The 23,146-nt window shown below is 42.2% G+C and overlaps 3 protein-coding genes across 5 annotated transcripts; all 3 read left to right on the forward strand.

Annotated features, from left to right (window-relative positions):
* Nucleotides 1-9,177, forward strand: LOC311019553 (scavenger receptor cysteine-rich type 1 protein M160-like). Of its 2 annotated transcripts, none has more exons than XM_084019080.1 (10): nucleotides 1-119; nucleotides 2,080-2,142; nucleotides 2,218-2,511; nucleotides 3,867-4,181; nucleotides 4,968-5,273; nucleotides 5,533-5,847; nucleotides 5,938-6,237; nucleotides 6,880-7,209; nucleotides 8,127-8,203; nucleotides 8,493-9,177. In XM_084019080.1, the coding sequence occupies exons 1-10, from the start codon at nucleotides 74-76 to the stop codon at nucleotides 8,598-8,600; spliced, it is 2,154 nt and encodes a 717-aa protein (XP_083875206.1). In that variant the 5' UTR covers nucleotides 1-73; the 3' UTR covers nucleotides 8,601-9,177. The 2 variants fall into 2 exon arrangements, with proteins under 2 accessions (XP_083875206.1, XP_083875207.1); XM_084019081.1 differs by having other exon boundaries at nucleotides 5,938-6,156.
* A 775-nt stretch (nucleotides 9,178-9,952) lies between these two features.
* Nucleotides 9,953-12,365, forward strand: LOC311019555 (uncharacterized protein). The gene is made up of 3 exons (XM_084019082.1): nucleotides 9,953-9,998; nucleotides 11,150-11,479; nucleotides 12,047-12,365. Exons 2-3 carry the CDS (start codon nucleotides 11,233-11,235, stop codon nucleotides 12,184-12,186), a joined length of 387 nt encoding a protein of 128 aa, XP_083875208.1. The 5' UTR covers nucleotides 9,953-9,998; nucleotides 11,150-11,232; the 3' UTR covers nucleotides 12,187-12,365.
* Nucleotides 12,366-13,107: 742 nt separating this feature from the next.
* Nucleotides 13,108-22,461, forward strand: LOC311019780 (scavenger receptor cysteine-rich type 1 protein M130-like). Of its 2 annotated transcripts, none has more exons than XM_084019352.1 (10): nucleotides 13,108-13,219; nucleotides 16,335-16,391; nucleotides 16,467-16,760; nucleotides 17,156-17,470; nucleotides 18,257-18,562; nucleotides 18,817-19,131; nucleotides 19,222-19,521; nucleotides 20,164-20,493; nucleotides 21,411-21,487; nucleotides 21,777-22,461. In XM_084019352.1, the coding sequence occupies exons 1-10, from the start codon at nucleotides 13,174-13,176 to the stop codon at nucleotides 21,882-21,884; spliced, it is 2,148 nt and encodes a 715-aa protein (XP_083875478.1). In that variant the 5' UTR covers nucleotides 13,108-13,173; the 3' UTR covers nucleotides 21,885-22,461. The 2 variants fall into 2 exon arrangements, with proteins under 2 accessions (XP_083875478.1, XP_083875479.1); XM_084019353.1 differs by having other exon boundaries at nucleotides 19,222-19,440.
* Nucleotides 22,462-23,146: the final 685 nt, after the last annotated feature.

Raw genomic sequence — 23,146 nt, forward strand, 5'->3', positions numbered from 1 at the left:
AAAAGGGCTCCAAGATCTTTGTGCACATCTGTCCTTGACAAGACACATGAAAAGGCAAACAAACTGAGTGGACATGGATCACAGAGTGCTGATTGTGGTTCTGTCACTCTGGAGCTCAGGTAGGACTCTGGTTTAATTCTTTAAATTATTGCCCTGAATAAAACAATGTAAATAATATAATCTCGTCCTTTTTTCTTCTTCTTTTCTCTGAATGGGCACTAATGCAGAATATGCATAGACATGCAAGTGTAGTGCAGTTTATGTATGCTTGTGTGGCAATGCATATATGTATGTGTATGCATGTGTAGCTATGTATTTTATGTGGATATGTGCAGATGCATGTGTTTCCTGCTCTGTTACACAGCAACAGTCATATATTGCTTTGCACCCATGCCTGCAGAAGTGTTTGCATATCTGCAAAATGCACTTAATAGAGTACAAGAACAACTCTGCCGACTGCAACTTGTTCTAAATGCAGATAAAACAAAACTTATGTTTTTCTCTCATTCTAAATCAAGTCTGTCATTGACACCAGGAATGGTCAACAAAATGAACTTGTATCTACTTTTAAATATCTGGGATTCTTGATTGATGACCACTTGTCTTTTAAGGCACATATTCAGTATGCTGTTAAGAAGCTGAAGCTTTTACTTGGATTTTATTTTAGAAATAAGTCTTGCTTTTCTTTTAGGGTGAAACAGAAACTGGTGGAGTCAACCTTTCTTCCAATTATTGATTATGGTTATATGGTTATATATGAATGCCTCCACATGCTGGATAGTGTGTATCATGGGGCTCTGACTGAGGTTTATTACAAACTGTGTAACTCATCATTGTGTCTTATATAGGAATGTAAATTGGCCATCCTTTTATGTGCGCCGGATCGGCCATTGGTATGTGCTGATTTATAAGGCTATTCTTGGGATGATTCCATCCTATTTATCATCCCTTTTAATTTTGAATAATAGGGCTTACAGTCTCCGCTCTCAGGACTTTTATCATTTTACTTTTCCTAAGGTCAGAACAGAAATGGGGAAGAAAGCTTTTAGATTTTCTGCTCCGAGTACATGGAACATTTTGCAGTCAGAGCTCAAACTCCAGTCTGGTATCTCTGAATGTATTCAAGTCCATGATAAATTCCATTACATCCAGGATTCAGGAGTGTAAACTGTTTATTTGAGTGCAAATGTTTGACTAATCTTGTAAATTCTTTTAACTAATTTTGAAAATTCAATTGTTATTTGTATTCTATTTGTTTGTTTCTTTTTTGTCTATGATAAATGTGACAATGTGTTGAAACTTTACGTGTTATAAAATATATATCATATGACGTTAAATGATGAAAAAAAGGCTGTTCAATTACAACTCAATCAAATCAATAAACCCTTTATATTGTCAGTTAATATTAGGCTATTTCAATATTGGGGTTGAAATGATAATCAAAGTACTTAAAGAACAAATTAACTTTTTTATGCAGGCTGAGCAAGAAAACGGACCTTCTGTTGTCATGACATTTTATTATTGTAGGCATAATCTATGAAGTGAAATTAAATGTGTGAGAATGAGTCCTTAATTTATTTTGACACCGTTAAAAGAAAGAGGCACTTTGGGGGTCATTTAATTAGGCATTGCATGTTATTTTTGAGGCTTGAAGAGACAGGTGCTAAAACCGAGACATGGGGTGAATAAAGTTATTCAGACAGACAACATGATGTTTTAAAAATACAATCACAAACCTGAAAAGGAGGGTGATATATTCTCCTTTAAAGGAATCGTCTCGGAATGTTTCTCCAATTGAAGAGATTGGAGCCAAATACAAAGTCCTCCAAGCAACCTGACCTGATCCTGGTGGGGTCTAGCAAGAAAGCCCAACCAACCCATTTGGCCCCTGCATTAAATAATGAAGTATTTTGAATTGAATCCGGTCAGATTGAAGTTTGAGCCACTAGTTAGTATGTTCTCTGTTTTGTCATAGTTCCATAAAAAAATAAAAAACTGAAGGAGTGCTTCTACTGCAACCTTTCTGCAAGACCTGTCCAGAGTAAGACAATCATGATCCTCATTCTTTCTTGTATTTAGGATACCCTTACCCTTACCGTTATCTCCCACGTCTCCAGGCAGAAGCAAATGATACTTTCAAAGGTAAACAGAGAACATATACAAAATGAGAATTCTACTATTGATTATTTTATTAATTACTCTCTTACCTGTGCTCAGGGATTGATGATATCCTGTTGTCTGGAGGATCCAGTCACTGTTCTGGTAAAATGCTGGTGAAGCAGCAGGGAGTTTGGACAGAAGTGGACAAGGATAACTGGGACCTGAAGTTAGCAAATGTAGTTTGTAGCCATCTGAACTGTGGTTCTGTGGTTTCTGTCACAACAACATACCAACAAGTCTTTGGGCCCTTACTTGCCATACCTTCCTGTCTTAAGTCTAAAGATGGACTGATAAAATGTTTTAAAAAAAGGTCCATAAGTTTTCCTTCCAGATTGGAGATACTCTGCTCAGGTAACAACATTAGTAACCACAAAACAAAAACACATCAACACGCTTCATAACGAAGGCTCATGGCTTCAAACCTTCTATACTGATATTCCTCTTACAGCAGTCACTGAATTGGCCTGCTTCCACTCATCTCCAGTACAATTGATACACAGTCACTCAGAATGTCTCAAAATTTGGTCAAGTATATGTCAAATGCAGGACAAGGAAGAGTGCTCACAGATGTACTGACAAACAGAAAGTTACTGAATGAACACCTCTCACAACCTCAACAAAAACTCTACTCACCAAACAGGCATACACTGAAGAATCCCTTCATTGATGTGTAACGTTTAACTCTATGGGCCCTAGTTTCGTAGACCAGGCGCAGTCAGCTTTCAGCGCACCTGCGCCGCGCCGACGGGGTGTGTCCGCCTGGACTTTGCAAGTTTCGTGCACCGCGCAGGCTCGCGGAGGCACACCTCCCGTCTCGCCCACCGGCGCAAGTGGGAAAGAGGGAGGAGAAGAAGGCGTGAGTGGGAGACGAGGAGGAGACGAGGCGTGGACTGGGATTAATACAGCCGATTCAGATCTTCACCAATCAAATGAGCTCCTCTCCTCTCCTTTAATGCGTTAGGGGAGGTTCAGTGTAAGTTCCGTCACTTGACAACCCGATGACAGAAGCAGCGCCGGCGTTCCCACAACGCTCATCACGCGCTGTGCGCGCGTATCATAATAATAAAAATGCCCATATTATAAAAAACAGGAGAGAGAGAGGGAGATGTTTTGGTCCGAGAGGCTGAGTTTCCGTTACGCGTGCCATCCGCCTTTGATCTGACGTCAGATGTGACGGGACAATCTATATAGATATAAATTCACGTGTTGATTCAATGAGTTGCATTAAATAGTGTTTGTTGTGATTATTTATTGCATTTAAATGTGCCTGGAACTGTGGAAACCTGCCTGTGAGGTCTCGGTGACGTGTACGCACTGCGCGCCTTCAGCCAAACTTCCACTCCGCCAGCTGTGATTCGCATTGAATCAATGGACTTTATTTACGCCTTGCGCCTTGCGCCGAAAGTAGACCAGGTCGGAGCTGGCGAGCTTTCAGCGCAGTCTCGGCGAGGCTTTTTGCCACGAAACTTCCGCTACGCCAAGCTGAATCTGTGACGCCTCCCCCTGCTGCGCCGCCACACCCATCTTGGCGCAGGCGATCCACCAAACTGCCAAACTGACGGTGCGCAAGGCTGCGCGGGTCGAAACTTGCACTGCGCCGGCTGCGCCACCCTGCGCCGCCCTGCGCTGGTCTACGAAACTAGGGCCCTATGTCTTCAAGTTGTTCTGTCTTCCTTCGTCTTTCTCACTCTCTCTTCCTCTTTCAGACTCTGTCAGGCTGGTGAATGGGACTAGTCTGTGTTCAGGCAGACTGGAGGTGAAGTCTAACCAGTCCAACCAGACGTGGTCCTCAGTGTGTGACGATGACTTTTACCTGCAGGATGCAGAAGTGGTCTGCAGGGATCTTGGCTGTGGGGCTCCTTCGGTATTCAAAGGGGGACTCTATGGAGAAGTGGAGGCTCCAGTGTGGACCAAAGAGTTCCAGTGTGGAGGCAATGAGTCTGCCCTCCTGGACTGTAGAAGCTCAGGCTCAGATAGTAACACCTGCTCACCTGGCAAAGCTGTTGGACTCACCTGCTCAGGTAGAAGTAGGAGGAGGAGCTGGAGCTTAGCTATGTTTTAGGATTAGGGTTTTTAAATTTCTATAGACCCTTTTTACAATGATGACATACGTTAAGTGTGTGCACACAGTTTGGTTATGGAAGTATGGTGGAGTGCAATAGCTTGTCAAGCTATACAAGATCATTATCCACCGAAGATGCAACCTAAACAAATTACTTTCCAGAACGGTGTGCTATAACATGATACCATGACATTGACTCAGAGTTTTGACCTTAGTTTTAAAAATGTCACTACTAACAGTCCAATGGTACTCAATACATTTAGTGGTTTGCAGCCATAGACGCCACCAGGGTAGGAGTGACTGTGTTAACTGGTGAGTCTCAGCCAAATGCGTCCGTGGTTGCCTGTAGTGACAGCTGCTGAAATACCAAGAGAACATGTATGTGTCGTTGCAAAAGCCTTAATCAATTTTAATTACACATTCCTCTGTGTTTATTATCTATTACAACTAAGGAAATATGAGCAACCACGGATGCATTCGGCTGAAAGTCACCAGTTAATACGATCACACATTAAACTGAAACACCCTGTTGCTCTGAAACGGTCGTCATCCTGTCAGAATTGTGTATAACTTGAGTCCGCTCTTGGAATATCAATTCTGACAACTGAACATGGAACTACCACACATTTTGATGCTGGTAACTTTTTTAGTTCAATGTTCAAAGCTTCTAAATTGTCTGGATGACTTTAAAAGGGTCTGTAAATGTGACTTTATCTGTTTTAACCAATGAATCCTGTCTGCTTAGAGCCAGATAATATCCAGTTGGTGGGAGGATCCAGCCGATGTGCTGGTAAACTGATGATGAATCTACAGGGAGAGTGGAGACCTGTGGATGCAACAATGCCTGAGTGGAATATGAACACAGCAGACATAATATGTCGACAACTGGACTGTGGCTCTGTTGTTTCAATAAGGCGGAAACAAATAAATTATTACTTTAATGTATGGATGATTAGATCAACTTGTCTTCAATCCAAGTCTTCACTTAGGGAGTGCATGTTAAGAAAGACTGCAGAAATGTCTCTGTACATCTTGATGATCAAGTGCTCAGGTAACAAACACCAGTAAATAAATCAGCTATAGAATGCACACACATTCACATTTCACATATGTTTTTGTCTAAAGAAATGTACAGAATCATCAAGGGTAAGCTCTGCAGCGTTGAGTAAGATAGCCTAAGCAGACACCATGGGAGAAGACAGCAGAAAAGAGGATTGAGATTGTCTGCTATGCATGAGCTCACTAACTGATTGTAGAGAATAAATAAACCTGAAAATTGTTTAATTATTTCTGTTGCTGGCTATCGTCAGACTCTGTCAGGCTGGTGAATGGGACTAGTCTGTGTTCAGGCAGACTGGAGGTGAAGTCCAACCAGTCTAACCAGTCGTGGTCCTCAGTGTGTGAAGCTGACTTTGACCAGCTGGATGCACAGGTGGTCTGCAGGGAGCTTGGCTGTGGGGCTCCTTCAGTCCTCCAGGGGGCGCTCTATGGAGAAGGGGAGGCTCCAACGTGGACCAAAGAGTTCCAGTGTGGAGGCAATGAGTCTGGTCTCCTGAACTGTAGAAGCTCAGGCTCAGATAGAAACACCTGCTCACCTGGCAAAGCTGTTGGACTCACCTGCTCAGGTAGAAGAGGAGCTGCAGCTTTGATTCTGCTTAACTTTGAGCCTAACTTACTTTGCTTCACTTACTAATTACTCTCTTGTATGTGTTCAGAGGCTGATGATGTCCGGTTGGTTGGTGGAACCAACCACTGTGTCGGTAAACTTGAGATGAAGTATCGTGGAGAATGGAAGCCATTGGCTGAATCCTTTTATAAGTGGGACCAGATGCTTGCAGCTGTAGTGTGTAGACAGCTGGACTGTGGCTCTGCTCTTTCAATAGAAAGAAGAGACGAACTTTCCCGCCCTTCATGGATGGTTTCTTCTTCCTGTGGTCAGTCTGAATCTGCACTTAGGCAATGTGCATTACTATGGAGTGGTAATTCCTCTAACTGTTGGGAGGTCACATGCTCAGGTAATGCTATAAATGGCAAACAACTTTAAAAGGAATCCTTATTCATTAATTTTTTGTATCACATCCACATTGTTGAAATCGGCAAGTGTTAAGCCATAACATGGAAAATCTTTTAGAACCACAAATCTGTGCTTTCTGTGCTCCAACTCTGACAACACCACCACTCCTCTCACTCACTCACGTTTCCACCATTGTCTTCCGGCAACACAAGAGTACAGAACATTTTGTTAACTAACATTCCATTTCACGCCATGTAGTTTTCACTGACTGCAATGTTAACGTATGAATATGCTACGCTCAGGACTTTCAACCAGACGACTGCTGTTCACAGCTGGTGTTCATGTACCAAAGAGTTATTTTAAAGTTATGTTAGTGTTATGTTTTAAGTTTACATACTTATTTTAAGCCCAACCAGGATATTTGTCCTCAAAATCACCAACTGGTTTTGTTGCCAAAACCCTCAAATGCCCCCCACGAGATATACAAACTTTGATGGTGGGGTCTGAGCGATGACATTGCAGCCGTAGACCAATTTAACCACTCTCATCCCTGTTACTCACTTAAACACAAAAACATAGGAAAATAGGGGGCCAGTTTGAAAAATATGGAAAATACCTTTTAACTTCTCATCTGTGTTAATAGAGTTCCTGGCTCAGCCGAACATCTCCGTTGTTACGCTCACTGACGGGTTCTCTGAGGCCACGCAGCACAGATATCAGGTGCTCCTGGGGTCCCTATTCGCCATCAGCTGCACCATCTTGCCACAGCTCCCAGGAGGCTCCTTCCAGCTTAATTTGACCACCTCAGCTACAGCACACAACTTCACCCTGCCAGCTGTCAATCACTCTGCTCATTTCCTGTTCCCTGGTGCAGGCTCCACCCATCAAGGGGAGTACCGCTGTGTTTATCACCTCCATGTTTTCTCCCATATGTTGTCATCTGAGAGCCAGCCGCTCCTTCTCACTGTCTCAGGTAACTTCACAGACAATCCAGTCAAAAAAGGGAATGTGACACTGACAACACATGCAGACTAGTATTATCTGTCTGATGTCAGTTTTCCTAAATCTAACTAAGAGGTTTTGTTGCCTGAACCAAACTTTTTTTTGATGTGTAATGTTGTCTAGACAGAAAAAAAAGTGCTGCAGAGCAACGTGAAAAAAAGGACAATTCCTGTCACTCAGCATGAAACCAATAGATTAAATTTAGTTTCACATACTGTCATGCCACTGTGTTGCATGGCAACACATTTAGTGTTAATCACAAGTCTTCACTTCCATTCAGAAAACCAGCAGTTTGCTGATTTGTGATTTTTGTCCAAGACTATAGAGTGGATCACTTTACCAAGGGCTCTTTAAATATGACAGAGGATGAGAAGTGCACCTTCAGTGAAATAAACCACATTTGCATAAGGCAGTAACGTCAACACTATCATACCTCACACACACTGCATCGACACAACACCGTAGCTAGAAACTCTGAACAACAACCACATTAGCCTTCATTCTAAAGAACCAACATGAACACATCTTGCCCTGCACCTTAGCTTGTTTAGCGAGTCACCAAACACACATTCATTGGGGGATAAGTGCTGCTAATGTCAGTTTCAGGCTAGAGAGCTAATAGGCCCTTTTCACAGCAGCCAATTTGAAATGCCCTTCTATTTAGTGTCAGCCAATCCAGTGAGCTAACGTGCACAATAGGGCCCTGATGCACCTAAATGGAACAGGGCCATAATCAATGTCAGTTAATTACACCTGTGTGTACCCTGCAACGCCATGTCAAAATGGCTGCTGTGAAAAGGGCCTATAAACTGCAGCACAGTAAATCATTTTAATAAAGCATCTTCAGCTGCTGTATGAAATTATGTGATGATTGGGAATCTATTTCAGACTCTGTCACACATCTGATCATCAGACTGGTTGTCCTGGTGCTGATGGTGGTGTTCAGTGCTGCCGTGTTTTACAAGGTACTGTACACATCAGTGGAAGAAAATTCTGTGTTTAATATACTTTGGGACAAGAATTTGATATGTGTTTAATACTGTGGGGAAAAGAAGCTGCATGTATCACACTTAACACTGATGTTCCACATTAAAAGCATGGCTAGTGGTTCACTCCTCTCTTAAATAGTACTTTTAATTTGAAACATCTGGAAAATGCAGTTGTTCCACTGACGATAGCGTGAAAGCAACAGGAATAAAAAGGCAAATGTCATCATTTTGTTACCTGAAGACATTTTCTTTCACGCCTCACCAGGTCAGCAGAGGGTTGAAACCAAGACGAGAGGAAATGATTGGGCTAAATCACCTTGGTGGAGCCGAAGACTTGCTGAGTGAAGGGGCGGGAGCCCAGGAGACAGAGTGAGATCTCCACGGTCCATATCCAGATGGGACTGCTCGGCTCTCACAGAGACAAACAGTGTAGCATCAGAGATTGTATCTTGCTCTTCTTGTCTGTGATCAGTCTGTCAATGATATTCTTGGTATGAAAACGAGATGAGAATATTGGTGAGAGTTATATCATTGAAGAAAGCTAATCATAAGTCCATTGTTGTTAATATTTTGAAGGAAGCCATGCTGAATGTTTTGATGCTCTACTGCTTGAAGTTTATGTCCTTTGCTTGAAATAATTATCAGACGTCATTTTTAGATATCCATGAAGAATTTTAAAATTCTTAGTTAAAATATATATAAATATGTATTCGAAGCCACCAATACCATATTACTTAATCTGTTGTTAATTGTTTCTGTTCTGTAAAATAATGAGCTTTTCAAAAATAAAATAATAAAAAAGAAGTTTCAATTGGAGTGGAAATAGATTAAAAAACGAACCATAATTGATTTGTTGGCCACTTTGGGCCAGTGGAACAAGCTGCAAAAATGTACAGAATCATCAAGGGTAAGCTCTGCAGTGTTATATAGCCTAAGCAGACACCGTGGGAGAAGACAGCAGAAAAGAGGATTGAGATTGTCTGCTATGCATGAGCTCACTAACTGATTGTAGAGAATAAATAAACCTGAAAATTGTTTAATTATTTCTGTTGCTGGCTATCGTCAGACTCTGTCAGGCTGGTGAATGGGACTAGTCTGTGTTCAGTCAGACTGGAGGTGAAGTCCAACCAGTCTAACCAGTCGTGGTCCTCAGTGTGTGAAGCTGACTTTGACCAGCTGGATGCACAGGTGGTCTGCAGGGAGCTTGGCTGTGGGGCTCCTTCAGTCCTCCAGGGGGCGCTCTATGGAGAAGGGGAGGCTCCAACGTGGACCAAAGAGTTCCAGTGTGGAGGCAATGAGTCTGGTCTCCTGAACTGTAGAAGCTCAGGCTCAGATAGAAACACCTGCTCACCTGGCAAAGCTGTTGGACTCACCTGCTCAGGTAGAAGAGGAGCTGCAGCTTTGATTCTGCTTAACTTTGAGCCTAACTTACTTTGCTTCACTTACTAATTACTCTCTTGTATGTGTTCAGAGGCTGATGATGTCCGGTTGGTTGGTGGAACCAACCACTGTGTCGGTAAACTTGAGATGAAGTATCTTGGAGAATGGAAGCCATTGGCTGAATCCTTTTATAAGTGGGACCAGATGCTTGCAGCTGTAGTGTGTAGACAGCTGGACTGTGGCTCTGCTCTTTCAATAGAAAGAAGAGACGAACTTTCCTGCCCTTCATGGATGGTCTCATATTCCTGTGGTCAGTCTGAATCTGCACTTAGGCAATGTGCATTACTATGGAGTGGTCGTTCCTCTAAGTGTTGGGAGGTCACATGCTCAGGTAATGCTATAAATGGCAAACAACTTTAACAGGAATCCTTATTCATTAATTTGTTGTATCACATCCACATTGTTGAAATCGGCAAGTGTTAAGCCATAACCTGGAAAATCTTTTAGAACCACAAATCTGTGCTTTCTGTGCTCCAACTCTGACAACACCACCACTCCTCTCACTCACTCACGTTTACACCATTGTCTTCCGGCAACACAAGAGTACAGAACATTTTGTTAACTAACATTCCATTTCACGCCATATAGACTATGTCAGGCTGGTGAATGGGACTAGCCGTTGTTCAGGCAGACTGGAGGTGAAGCCGAACCAGTCAGTGTGTGAAGATGACTTTGACCAGCTGGATGCACAGGTGGTCTGCAGGGAGCTTGGCTGTGGGGCTCCTTCAGTCCTCCAGGGTGCACTCTATGGAGACCTGGAGGCTCAAGTATGGGCCAATGAGTTCCAGTGTGGAGGCAATGAGTCTGCTCTCCTGGACTGTAGAAGCTCAGCATCGACTAGAGACACCTGCTCACAAGTTGGACTCATCTGTTTAGGTAAAAGAGGACCTACAGCTGTAATTTGACGTACTCTCTTACTTCATCTACTAAGAATTCTCCCGACTCTGCTCAGGTCCAAACAATATCAGGTTGGTGGGAGAGGCCAGCCGCTGCGCTGGTAGACTGGAGATGAAAAACCAGGGAGAGTGGAGACCAGTGGTTGACTGGGATTCTGAATGGGACCAGAAGTCTGCAGCTGCAATCTGTAGACAACTGGATTGTGGTTCAGCTGTTTCAACAGATATAGCAGACAGTTTGTCAGAGAGACTTGTGTGGTGGATCAAGTCCTCCTGTGTCCAGTCAGCATCTACACTGTTGGAGTGTGTAATAACGACTCATGTTAACGAAAGCTATTCTGGCTGTGAAGTGATATGCTCAGGTAATACTGACCACCAACGTCTTAAATAGTCTTGTCTTGTTCCTGATGTATGAATAATGTATGTGTCCACTGTCACTATCCCTTTTTAGACAGGAGGGATTAAATCAAGCTTTTTTTTCACAATTGTCATTGAGGATGAATTCCTTTAAAAATGTGTGCTTTCAGTTCTCTGGGCTCTATTTTCACAGCTTAGTTTGGAAAATAATCTCCCTTTTTGCTATCAGATTTGCTGGTTCAGCCAAACATCTCCCTCTCTCCCTCCACTGACGGGGTCTCCAAGGCCAAGCAGCAGGGGCTTCGGGTGCTCATGGGCTCTGACTTCACCATCAAATGCTCTACCGAACCACAGTATCCAGGAGGCTCCTTCCAGCTCATCTTCACCACCTCCAACACAGCACAGAACTACACCCTGCCAGCTGCCAATCACTCTGCTCATTTCCTGTTCTCTAGTACCGACTCCACCCACCGAGGGGAGTACCGCTGTGTTTATCACCTCCATGTTTTCTCCCATAACTTCTCTGCTGAGAGCCAGCCACTGAGTCTCACTGTCTCAGGTAACATCACAGTTGATCTTAGTCAAACACAAAGAACATTGGAACTCTCAACATGCAGCTTTAATTATGAAATATGTTATTTATATACCCCAATATGGAGTCCTACTAAACATAGTAGCTGGTGGAAGACAGGCAATATGGCTCTCCAATCACTTAATTCGGGCTGTATTAAATGATTGCACTTGGTCCCGAAAGGGCATTTGATCCACAACAAGACAATTGACACAAGGGTCAAAAGGTCAAGTGTGTCTTGCAGTAGATGTCAGTCAGGAAACATGTACCTTCATGGAGTGTGCCATGCTTTTTGGCGGTCTCGTTCTTGTTTCTCGCTGCTTCCATCACTTACAAAACCTGTTGATGAGATGAAGCTGCAGTCCACATTCAGTGAGAGCTTCAAATTAGCTCACTGACAGTTGTCAGTATCACAAAACAACCATTTAAGATATTTTAATGGCATCTGTGTTTTTTTTTATTCTACAAAAATGTACATTCAGTTCCTGACAATTATTTTAATGTTAACAATGTATGTTTTTTTAATTTTAATTAAAAAAAATATTTTTGTTTCAGCTTCTCTGACCGAGTTGATCATCCGTCTCGTTGTCCTTCTGCTGGGTATGATGTTACTCATTGCTGCCCTCTGCTTCAGCTCTAAGGTACTATCTTTATTCAGAGGAAGGCTGGCTTTTTCACTGAGAGTATTGGTGTGATATATTTGGATAGAAGAGGCCAGTTACTGGATCACTAATAACCCACAGTGGCTGTGATGTCTTTCCAGAAGTCAGGACGAGAGAAGAATGGAGGTTAAGGACTTCTTGATGGTTCCAGGAAAGAGGAGTATCTCCAAGGAGCTCGTTTCACATTCAGATGTAAACATAAGGAAAGATTTTAGACAGTGGTTGTCTTCAATGTCAGATCCACTGAAAAAGAAATTTGTCGAAAAAATGTTGAAAGGCTGTATATGCTAAATGTAATCTTTACATCTCTGATGTGTTGTATCTATAATGTTTTTCTTCTTCTCCAGAACAAATGTATGTGCTTGATCACAAATAAAAAATAATATTTGATCACTAGTGTAGATGTAGTTATGTTGTTTTGTTTGTTTGGGTATAAACTTTAATACAAAATGTTACGCTTTATTTTATTGCTTGATCAGTATGACTTGTTAATATATAATAAGGACAACCCATTCTACCCACTGATCAACTCAACCGCAGTTCAAAAACAGGAGTTCCATTGCTCAGACTGTTGATTAGAGAACATGATGACAAATTGCTAAACGTAGCAAACATTTTCCTTTTGTGTTAGACATCATAGCAAATTAAAAGTTGACTGATTTACTGTGGTGTCTGGACTGGATTTTAAAATGCATTCTAAATCTAAATTACAACTTTACATGGTGTTAAGTTCAAATTGTAATATTTTCCCCTTCCCAAATGGAAGAGACAATCTCACAATTTAGCTGACACAAAGTCCAGTCCCAGTAAGTCATTTTAAAGAGTACAGCATATGATTTTAATTGGTATCTTCCTGAGAAACCACACGAAGCCGGATGAGAAGATTAAAATATAGACAGGAAACTACACAGAACAGCAGAGCTGATAAGTTGTCACTCCTGAGTTTCATAAGGGCTCCAAGATCTTTGTGCACATCTGTCCTTGACAAGACACATGAAAAGGCAAACAAACTGAGTGGACATGGATCACAGAGTGCTGATTGTGGTTCTGTCACTCTGGAGCTCAGGTAGGACTCTGGTTTAATTGTTTAAATTATTGCCCTGAATAAAACAATGTAAATAATATAATCTCGTCCTTTTTTCTTCTTCTTTTCTCTGAATGGGCACTAATGCAGAATATGCATAGACATGCAAGTGTAGTGCAGTTTATGTATGCTTGTGTGGGAATGCATATATGTATGTGTATGCATGTGTAGCTATGTATTTTATGTGCATATGTGGATATGCATATATGTTTCCTGCTCTGTTACACAGCAACAGTTATATATTGCTTTGCAGCCATGCCAAGTGTTTGCATATCTGCAAAATGCACGTAATAGAGTGCAAGAACAACTCTGCCGACTGCACCTTGTTCTGGATGCAGATAAAACAAAACTAATTCTAAATCAGTAAGATCAAGTCTGTCACTGTCAACAGGAATGGTCAACAAATTGAACTTGTATCTACTTTTAAATATCTGGGGTTCTTGAGTGATGACCACTTGTCTTTTAAGGCACATATTCAGTATGCTGTTAAGAAGCTGAAGCTTTTACTTGGATTTTATTTTAGAAATAAGTCTTGCTTATCCTTTAGGGTGAAACAGAAACTGGTGGAGTCAACCTTTCTTCCGATTATTGATTATGGTGATGTGTTATATATGAATGCCTCCGTTCAATGCCTCTACATGCTGGATAGTGTGTATCATGGTGCTCTGAGGTTTATTACAAACTGTGGAGCTCTAACTCATCATTGTGTCTTATATAGGAATGTAAATTGGCTATTCTTATATGTGCGCTGGATCGGCCATTGGTATGTGCTGAATTACAAGGCTATTCTTATGATGATTCCATCTTATTTATCATCCCTTTTAATTTTGAATAATAGGGCTTACAGTCTCCGCTCTCAGGACTTTTATCATTTTACTTTTCCTAAGGTCAGAACAGAAATGGGGAAGAAAGCTTTAAGATTTTCTGCTCCGAGTACATGGAACATTTTGCAGTCAGAGCTCAAACTCCAGTCTGGTATCTCTGAATGTATTCAAGTCCATGATAAATTCCATTACATGCAGGATTCACGAGTGTAAACTGTTTATTTGAGTGCAAATGTTTGACTAATCTTGTAAATTCTTTTAACTAATTTTGAAAATTCAATTGTTATTTGTATTCTATTTGTTTTTTTCTTTTATGTCTATGATAAATGTGACGGTGTTGAAACTTTACGTGCTATAAAATATATATCATATGATGTGATATGATGAAAAATAGGCTGTTCAATTACAACTCAATCAAATCAATAAACCCTTTCTATTGTCAGTTAATATTAGGCTATTTCAATATTGGGGTTGAAATGATAATCAAAGAAGAACGAATAACTTTTTCATGCAGGCTGAGCAACAAAACGGACCTTCTGTTGTCATGACATTTAATTATTGTAGGCATAATCTATGAAGTGAAATTAAATGTGTGAGAATGAGTCCTTGCTGTTAAAAGTGTAAAAGCCCAAAACAATTACTCAACGATTCATTATTATTGTATTAGGATTTCATTTTTACATGATTTGTGTGTTAATAAAACTTACACAATAACAATAATATGTAAACTATATTTTTGAGTGCTATTACCGTAAGTCCATTCTAGAGTAGGAACAACATTTCACTATTTTTTGTTGTTTTACTGTTACTATTTATTAAGAGTTAATAAAGTCAAATAAAACAGCATGGCATTTAATTTATTTTGACCCTGTTAAAAGAAAGAGGCACTTTGGGGGTCATTTAATTAGGCATTGCATGTTATTTTTGAGGCTTGAAGAGACAGGTGCTAAAACCGAGACATGGGGCCCTAGTTTCGTAGACCAGGCGCAGTCAGCTTTCAGCGCACCTGCGCCGGGCCGACGGGGTGTGTCCGCCTGGACTTTGCAAGTTTCGTGCACCGCGCAGGCTGGCGCAGGCACACCTCCCGTCTCGCCCACCCGCGCAAGTGGGAAAGAGGGAGGAGAAGAAGGCGTGAGTGGGAGACGAGGAGGAGACGAGGCGTGGACTGGGATTAATACAGCCGATTCAGATCTTCACCAATCAAATGAGCTCCTCTCCTCTCCTCTCCTTTAATGCGTTAGGGGAGGTTCAGTGCAAGATCCGTCACTTGACAACCCGATGACAGAAGCAGCGCCGCCGCTCCCACCACGCGCATCACGCGCTGTGCGCGCGTATCATAATAATAACAATGCCGATATTATAAAAAACAGGAGAGAGAGAGGGAGATGTTTTGGTCCGAGAGGCTGAGTTTCCGTTACGCGTGCCATCCGCCTTTGATCTGACGGGACAATCTATATAGATATAAATTCACGTGTTGATTCAATTAGTTGCATTAAATAGTGGTTGTTGTGATTATTTATTGCATTTAAATGTGCCTGGAACTGTGGAAACCTGTGAGGTCTTAGTGACGTGTGCGCACTGCGCGCCGTCAGCCAAACTTCCACTCCGCCAGCTGTGATTCGCATTGAATGAATGGACTTTATTTACGCCTTGCGCCGAGAGTAGACCAGGTTGGAGCTGGCAAGCTTTCAATGCAGTCTCGGCGAGGCTTTTTGCCACGAAACTTCCGCTACGCCAAGCTGAATGTGTGACGCCTCCCCCTGCTGCGCCGCCACAACCATCTTGGCGCAGGCGATCCACCAAACTGACCGTGCGCAAGGCTGCGCGGGTCGAAACTTGCATTGCGCCGGCTCCGCCACCCTGCGCCGCCCTGCGCTGCGCCACGAAACTAGGGCCCATAGGGTGAATAGTTATTCAGACAGACAACATGGTGTTTTGAAAATCTAAAATACAAGCACAAACCTGAAAAGGAGGGTGACATATTCTCCTTTAAAGGAATCGTCTCGGAATGTTTCTCCAATAGAAGAAATTGGAGCCAAATACAAAGTCCTCCAAGCAACCTGACCTTATCCTGGTGGGGCAAGAACCAACCCAACTAAACCATTTGGCTTCTTCATTAAATAATGAAGTATTTTGAATTGAATCCGGTCAGTTTGAGCCACTAGTTAGTATGTTCTCTGTTTCGTCATAGTTCCATAAAAAAAAAAAAAAAAACCTTTTGCAACCCTGCCCAGAGTAAGACAATCATGATCCTCATTCTTTCTTTTGTTTAGGATACCCTTCCCGTTACCTCCCACGTCTCCAGGCAGAAGAAAATGATACTTTCAAAGGTAAACAGAGAACACATACAAAATGAGAATTCTACTATTGATTATTTTATTAATTACTCTCTTACATGTGCTCAGGGATTGATGATATCCTGTTGTCTGGAGGATCCAGTCACTGTTCTGGTAAAATGCTGGTGAAGCAGCAGGGAGTTTGGACAGAAGTGGACAAGGATAACTGGGACCTGAAGTTAGCAAATGCAGTTTGTAGCCATCTGAACTGTGGTTCTGTGGTTTCTGTCACAGCAAGATACCAACGAGTCTTAGGGCCCTTACCTGCCATACCTTCCTGTATCGAGACTGGACATCTACAGATACATTGTATAAAAAAAAGGTCCATAGGTTTTCGTTCCAGTTTGGAGATACTCTGCTCAGGTAACAACATTAGTAACCACAAAACAAAAACACATCAACACGCTTCATAACGAAGGCTCATGGCTTCAAACCTTCCATACTGATATTCCTCTTACAGCAGTCACTGAATTGGCCTGCTTCCACTCATCTCCAGTACAATTGATACACAGTCACTCAGAATGTCTCAAAATTTGGTCAAGTATATGTCAAATGCAGGACAAGGAAGAGTGCTCACAGATATTTACTGACAAACGGAAAGTTACTGAATGAACACCTCTCACAACCTCAACAAAAACTCTACTCACCGAACAGGCATACACTGAAGAATCCCTTGATTGATGTATAACGTTTAACTCTATGTCTGCAAGTTGTTCTCTGTCTTCCTTCGTCTTTCTCACTTTCTCTTCCTCTTTCAGACTCTGTCAGGCTGGTGAATGGGACTAGTCTGTGTTCAGGCAGACTGGAGGTGAAGTCTAACCAGTCCAACCAGACGTGGTCCTCAGTGTGTGACGATGACTTTTACCTGCAGGATGCAGAAGCGGTCTGCAGGGATCTTGGCTGTGGGGCTCCTTCAGTATTCAAAGGGGGACTCTATGGAGAAGTGGAGGCTCAAGTGTGGACCAAAGAGTTCCAGTGTGGAGGCAATGAGTCTGGTCTCCTGGACTGTAGAAGCTCAGGCTCAGATAGAAACACCTGCTCACCTGGCAAAGCTGTTGGACTCACCTGCTCAGGTAGAAGTAGGAGGAGGAGCTGGAGCTTAGCTATGTTTTAGGATTAGGGTTTTTACATTTTTGTAGACCCTTTTTACAATGATGGCATAGGTTAAGTGTTCGCACACAGTTTGGTTATGGAAGTATGGTGGAGTGCAATAGCTTGTTAAGCTATACAAGATCATTATCCACCGAAGATGTAACCTAAACAAATTACTTTCCAGAACGGTGTGCTATAACATGATACCATGACATTGACTCAGAGTTTTGACCTTAGTTTTAAAAATGTCACTACTAACAGTCCAATGGTACTCAATACATTTAGTGGTTTGCAGCCATAGACGCCACCAGGGTAGGAGTGACTGTGTTAACTGGTGAGTCTCAGCCAAATGCGTCCGTGGTTGCCTGTAGTGACAGCTGCTGAAACACCAAGAGAACATGTATGTGTCGTTGCAAAAGCCTTAATCAATTTTAATTACACACTCCTCTGTGTTTATTATCTATTACAACTAAGGAAATATGAGCAACCACGGATGCATTCGGCTGAAAGTCACCAGTTAATACGATCACACATTAAACTGAAACACCCTGTTGCTCTGAAACGGTCGTCATCCTGTCAGAATTGTGTATAACTTGAGTCCGCTCTTGGAATATCAATTCTGACAACTGAACATGGAACTACCACACATTTTGATGCTGGTAACTTTTTTAGTTCAATGTTTAAAGCTTCTAAATTGTCTGGATGACTTTAAAAGGGTCTGTAAATGTGACTTTATCTGTTTTAACCAATGAATCCTGTCTGCTCAGAGCCAGATAATATCCAGTTGGTGGGAGGATCCAGCCGATGTGCTGGTAAACTGATGATGAATCTACAGGGAGAGTGGAGACCTGTGGATGCAACAATGCCTGAGTGGAATATGAACACAGCAGACATAATATGTCGACAACTGGACTGTGGCTCTGTTGTTTCAATAAGGCGGAAAAAAAGAAATAATGACTTTAATGTATGGATGATTAGACCAACTTGTCTTCAATCCAAGTCTTCACTTAGGGAGTGCATGTTAAGCAGGACTAGAGAAAAGTCTCTGTACATCTTGGTGATCAAGTGCTCAGGTAACAAACACCAGCAAATAAATCAGCTATAGAATGCACACAAATTCATATTTCACATATGTTTTTGTCTAAAGAAATGTACAGAATCATCAAGGGTAAGCTCTGCAGTGTTATATAGCCTAAGCAGACACCATGGGAGAAGACAGCAGAAAAGAGGATTGAGATTGTCTGCTATGCATCAGTTCACTAACTGATTGTAGAGAATAAATAAACCTGAAAATTGTTTAATTATTTCTGTTGCTGGCTATCGTCAGACTCTGTCAGGCTGGTGAATGGGACTAGTCTGTGTTCAGGCAGACTGGAGGTGAAGTCCAACCAGTCTAACCAGTCGTGGTCCTCAGTGTGTGACGATGACTTTGACCAGCTGGATGCACAGGTGGTCTGCAGGGAGCTTGGCTGTGGGGCTCCTTCAGTCCTCCAGGGGGCGCTCTATGGAGAAGGGGAGGCTCCAACGTGGACCAAAGAGTTCCAGTGTGGAGGCAATGAGTCTGGTCTCCTGAACTGTAGAAGCTCAGGCTCAGATAGAAACACCTGCTCACCTGGCAAAGCTGTTGGACTCACCTGCTCAGGTAGAAGAGGAGCTGCAGCTTTGATTCTGCTTAACTTTGAGCCTAACTTACTTTGCTTCACTTACTAATTACTCTCTTGTATGTGTTCAGAGGCTGATGATGTCCGGTTGGTTGGTGGAACCAACCACTGTGTCGGTAAACTTGAGATGAAGTATCGTGGAGAATGGAAGCCATTGGCTGAATCCTTTTATAAGTGGGACCAGATGCTTGCAGCTGTAGTGTGTAGACAGCTGGACTGTGGCTCTGCTCTTTCAATAGAAAGAAGAGACGAACTTTCCCGCCCTTCATGGATGGTTTCTTCTTCCTGTGGTCAGTCTGAATCTGCACTTAGGCAATGTGCATTACTATGGAGTGGTAATTCCTCTAACTGTTGGGAGGTCACATGCTCAGGTAATGCTATAAATGGCAAACAACTTTAAAAGGAATCCTTATTCATTAATTTTTTGTATCACATCCACATTGTTGAAATCGGCAAGTGTTAAGCCATAACATGGAAAATCTTTTAGAACCACAAATCTGTGCTTTCTGTGCTCCAACTCTGACAACACCACCACTCCTCTCTCTCACTCACGTTTCCACCATTGTCTTCCGGCAACACAAGAGTACAGAACATTTTGTTAACTAACATTCCATTTCACGCCATGTAGTTTTCACTGACTGCAATGTTAACGTATGAATATGCTACGCTCAGGACTTTCAACCAGACGACTGCTGTTCACAGCTGGTGTTCATGTACCAAAGAGTTATTTTAAAGTTATGTTAGTGTTATGTTTTAAGTTTACATACTTATTTTAAGCCCAACCAGGATATTTGTCCTCAAAATCACCAACTGGTTTTGTTGCCAAAACCCTCAAATGCCCCCCACGAGATATACAAACTTTGATGGTGGGGTCTGAGCGATGACATTGCAGCCGTAGACCAATTTAACCACTCTCATCCCTGTTACTCACTTAAACACAAAAACATAGGAAAATAGGGGGCCAGTTTGAAAAATATGGAAAATACCTTTTAACTTCTCATCTGTGTTAATAGAGTTCCTGGCTCAGCCGAACATCTCCGTTGTTACGCTCACTGACGGGTTCTCTGAGGCCACGCAGCACAGATATCAGGTGCTCCTGGGGTCCCTATTCGCCATCAGCTGCACCATCTTGCCACAGCTCCCAGGAGGCTCCTTCCAGCTTAATTTGACCACCTCAGCTACAGCACACAACTTCACCCTGCCAGCTGTCAATCACTCTGCTCATTTCCTGTTCCCTGGTGCAGGCTCCACCCATCAAGGGGAGTACCGCTGTGTTTATCACCTCCATGTTTTCTCCCATATGTTGTCATCTGAGAGCCAGCCGCTCCTTCTCACTGTCTCAGGTAACTTCACAGACAATCCAGTCAAAAAAGGGAATGTGACACTGACAACACATGCAGACTAGTATTATCTGTCTGATGTCAGTTTTCCTAAATCTAACTAAGAGGTTTTGTTGCCTGAACCAAACTTTTTTTTGATGTGTAATGTTGTCTAGACAGAAAAAAAAGTGCTGCAGAGCAACGTGAAAAAAAGGACAATTCCTGTCACTCAGCATGAAACCAATAGATTAAATTTAGTTTCACATACTGTCATGCCACTGTGTTGCACGGCAACACATTTAGTGTTAATCACAAGTCTTCACTTCCATTCAGAAAACCAGCAGTTTGCTGATTTGTGATTTTTGTCCAAGACTATAGAGTGGATCACTTTACCAAGGGCTCTTTAAATATGACAGAGGATGAGAAGTGCACCTTCAGTGAAATAAACCACATTTGCATAAGGCAGTAACGTCAACACTATCATACCTCACACACACTGCATCGACACAACACCGTAGCTAGAAACTCTGAACAACAACCACATTAGCCTTCATTCTAAAGAACCAACATGAACACATCTTGCCCTGCACCTTAGCTTGTTTAGCGAGTCACCAAACACACATTCATTGGGGGATAAGTGCTGCTAATGTCAGTTTCAGGCTAGAGAGCTAATAGGCCCTTTTCACAGCAGCCAATTTGAAATGCCCTTCTATTTAGTGTCAGCCAATCCAGTGAGCTAACGTGCACAATAGGGCCCTGATGCACCTAAATGGAACAGGGCCATAATCAATGTCAGTTAATTACACCTGTGTGTACCCTGCAACGCCATGTCAAAATGGCTGCTGTGAAAAGGGCCTATAAACTGCAGCACAGTAAATCATTTTAATAAAGCATCTTCAGCTGCTGTATGAAATTATGTGATGATTGGGAATCTATTTCAGACTCTGTCACACATCTGATCATCAGACTGGTTGTCCTGGTGCTGATGGTGGTGTTCAGTGCTGCCGTGTTTTACAAGGTACTGTACACATCAGTGGAAGAAAATTCTGTGTTTAATATACTTTGGGACAAGAATTTGATATGTGTTTAATACTGTGGGGAAAAGAAGCTGCATGTATCACACTTAACACTGATGTTCCACATTAAAAGCATGGCTAGTGGTTCACTCCTCTCTTAAATAGTACTTTTAATTTGAAACATCTGGAAAATGCAGTTGTTCCACTGACGATAGCGTGAAAGCAACAGGAATAAAAAGGCAAATGTCATCATTTTGTTACCTGAAGACATTTTCTTTCACGCCTCACCAGGTCAGCAGAGGGTTGAAACCAAGACGAGAGGAAATGATTGGGCTAAATCACCTTGGTGGAGCCGAAGACTTGCTGAGTGAAGGGGCGGGAGCCCAGGAGACAGAGTGAGATCTCCACGGTCCATATCCCGATGGGACTGCTCGGCTCTCACAGAGACAAACAGTGTAGCATCAGAGATTGTATCTTGCTCTTCTTGTCTGTGATCAGTCTGTCAATGATATTCTTGGTATGAAAACGAGATGAGAATATTGGTGAGAGTTATATCATTGAAGAAAGCTAATCATAAGTCCATTGTTGTTAATATTTTGAAGGAAGCCATGCTGAATGTTTTGATGCTCTACTGCTTGAAGTTTATGTCCTTTGCTTGAAATAATTATCAGACGTCATTTTTAGATATCCATGAAGAATTTTAAAATTCTTAGTTAAAATATATATAAATATGTATTCGAAGCCACCAATACCATATTACTTAATCTGTTGTTAATTGTTTCTGTTCTGTAAAATAATGAGCTTTTCAAAAATAAAATAATAAAAAAGAAGTTTCAATTGGAGTGGAAATAGATTAAAAAACGAACCATAATTGATTTGTTGGCCACTTTGGGCCAGTGGAACAAGCTGCAAAAATGTACAGAATCATCAAGGGTAAGCTCTGCAGTGTTATATAGCCTAAGCAGACACCGTGGGAGAAGACAGCAGAAAAGAGGATTGAGATTGTCTGCTATGCATGAGCTCACTAACTGATTGTAGAGAATAAATAAACCTGAAAATTGTTTAATTATTTCTGTTGCTGGCTATCGTCAGACTCTGTCAGGCTAGTGAATGGGACTAGTCTGTGTTCAGTCAGACTGGAGGTGAAGTCCAACCAGTCTAACCAGTCGTGGTCCTCAGTGTGTGAAGCTGACTTTGACCAGCTGGATGCACAGGTGGTCTGCAGGGAGCTTGGCTGTGGGGCTCCTTCAGTCCTCCAGGGGGCGCTCTATGGAGAAGGGGAGGCTCCAACGTGGACCAAAGAGTTCCAGTGTGGAGGCAATGAGTCTGGTCTCCTGAACTGTAGAAGCTCAGGCTCAGATAGAAACACCTGCTCACCTGGCAAAGCTGTTGGACTCACCTGCTCAGGTAGAAGAGGAGCTGCAGCTTTGATTCTGCTTAACTTTGAGCCTAACTTACTTTGCTTCACTTACTAATTACTCTCTTGTATGTGTTCAGAGGCTGATGATGTCCGGTTGGTTGATGGAACCAACCACTGTGTCGGTAAACTTGAGATGAAGTATCTTGGAGAATGGAAGCCATTGGCTGAATCCTTTTATAAGTGGGACCAGATGCTTGCAGCTGTAGTGTGTAGACAGCTGGACTGTGGCTCTGCTCTTTCA

The sequence above is a fragment of the Eutrigla gurnardus genome (assembly GCF_963514095.1).
Source record: "Eutrigla gurnardus genome assembly, chromosome: 10".
Lineage (NCBI taxonomy): Eukaryota > Metazoa > Chordata > Actinopteri > Perciformes > Triglidae > Eutrigla > Eutrigla gurnardus.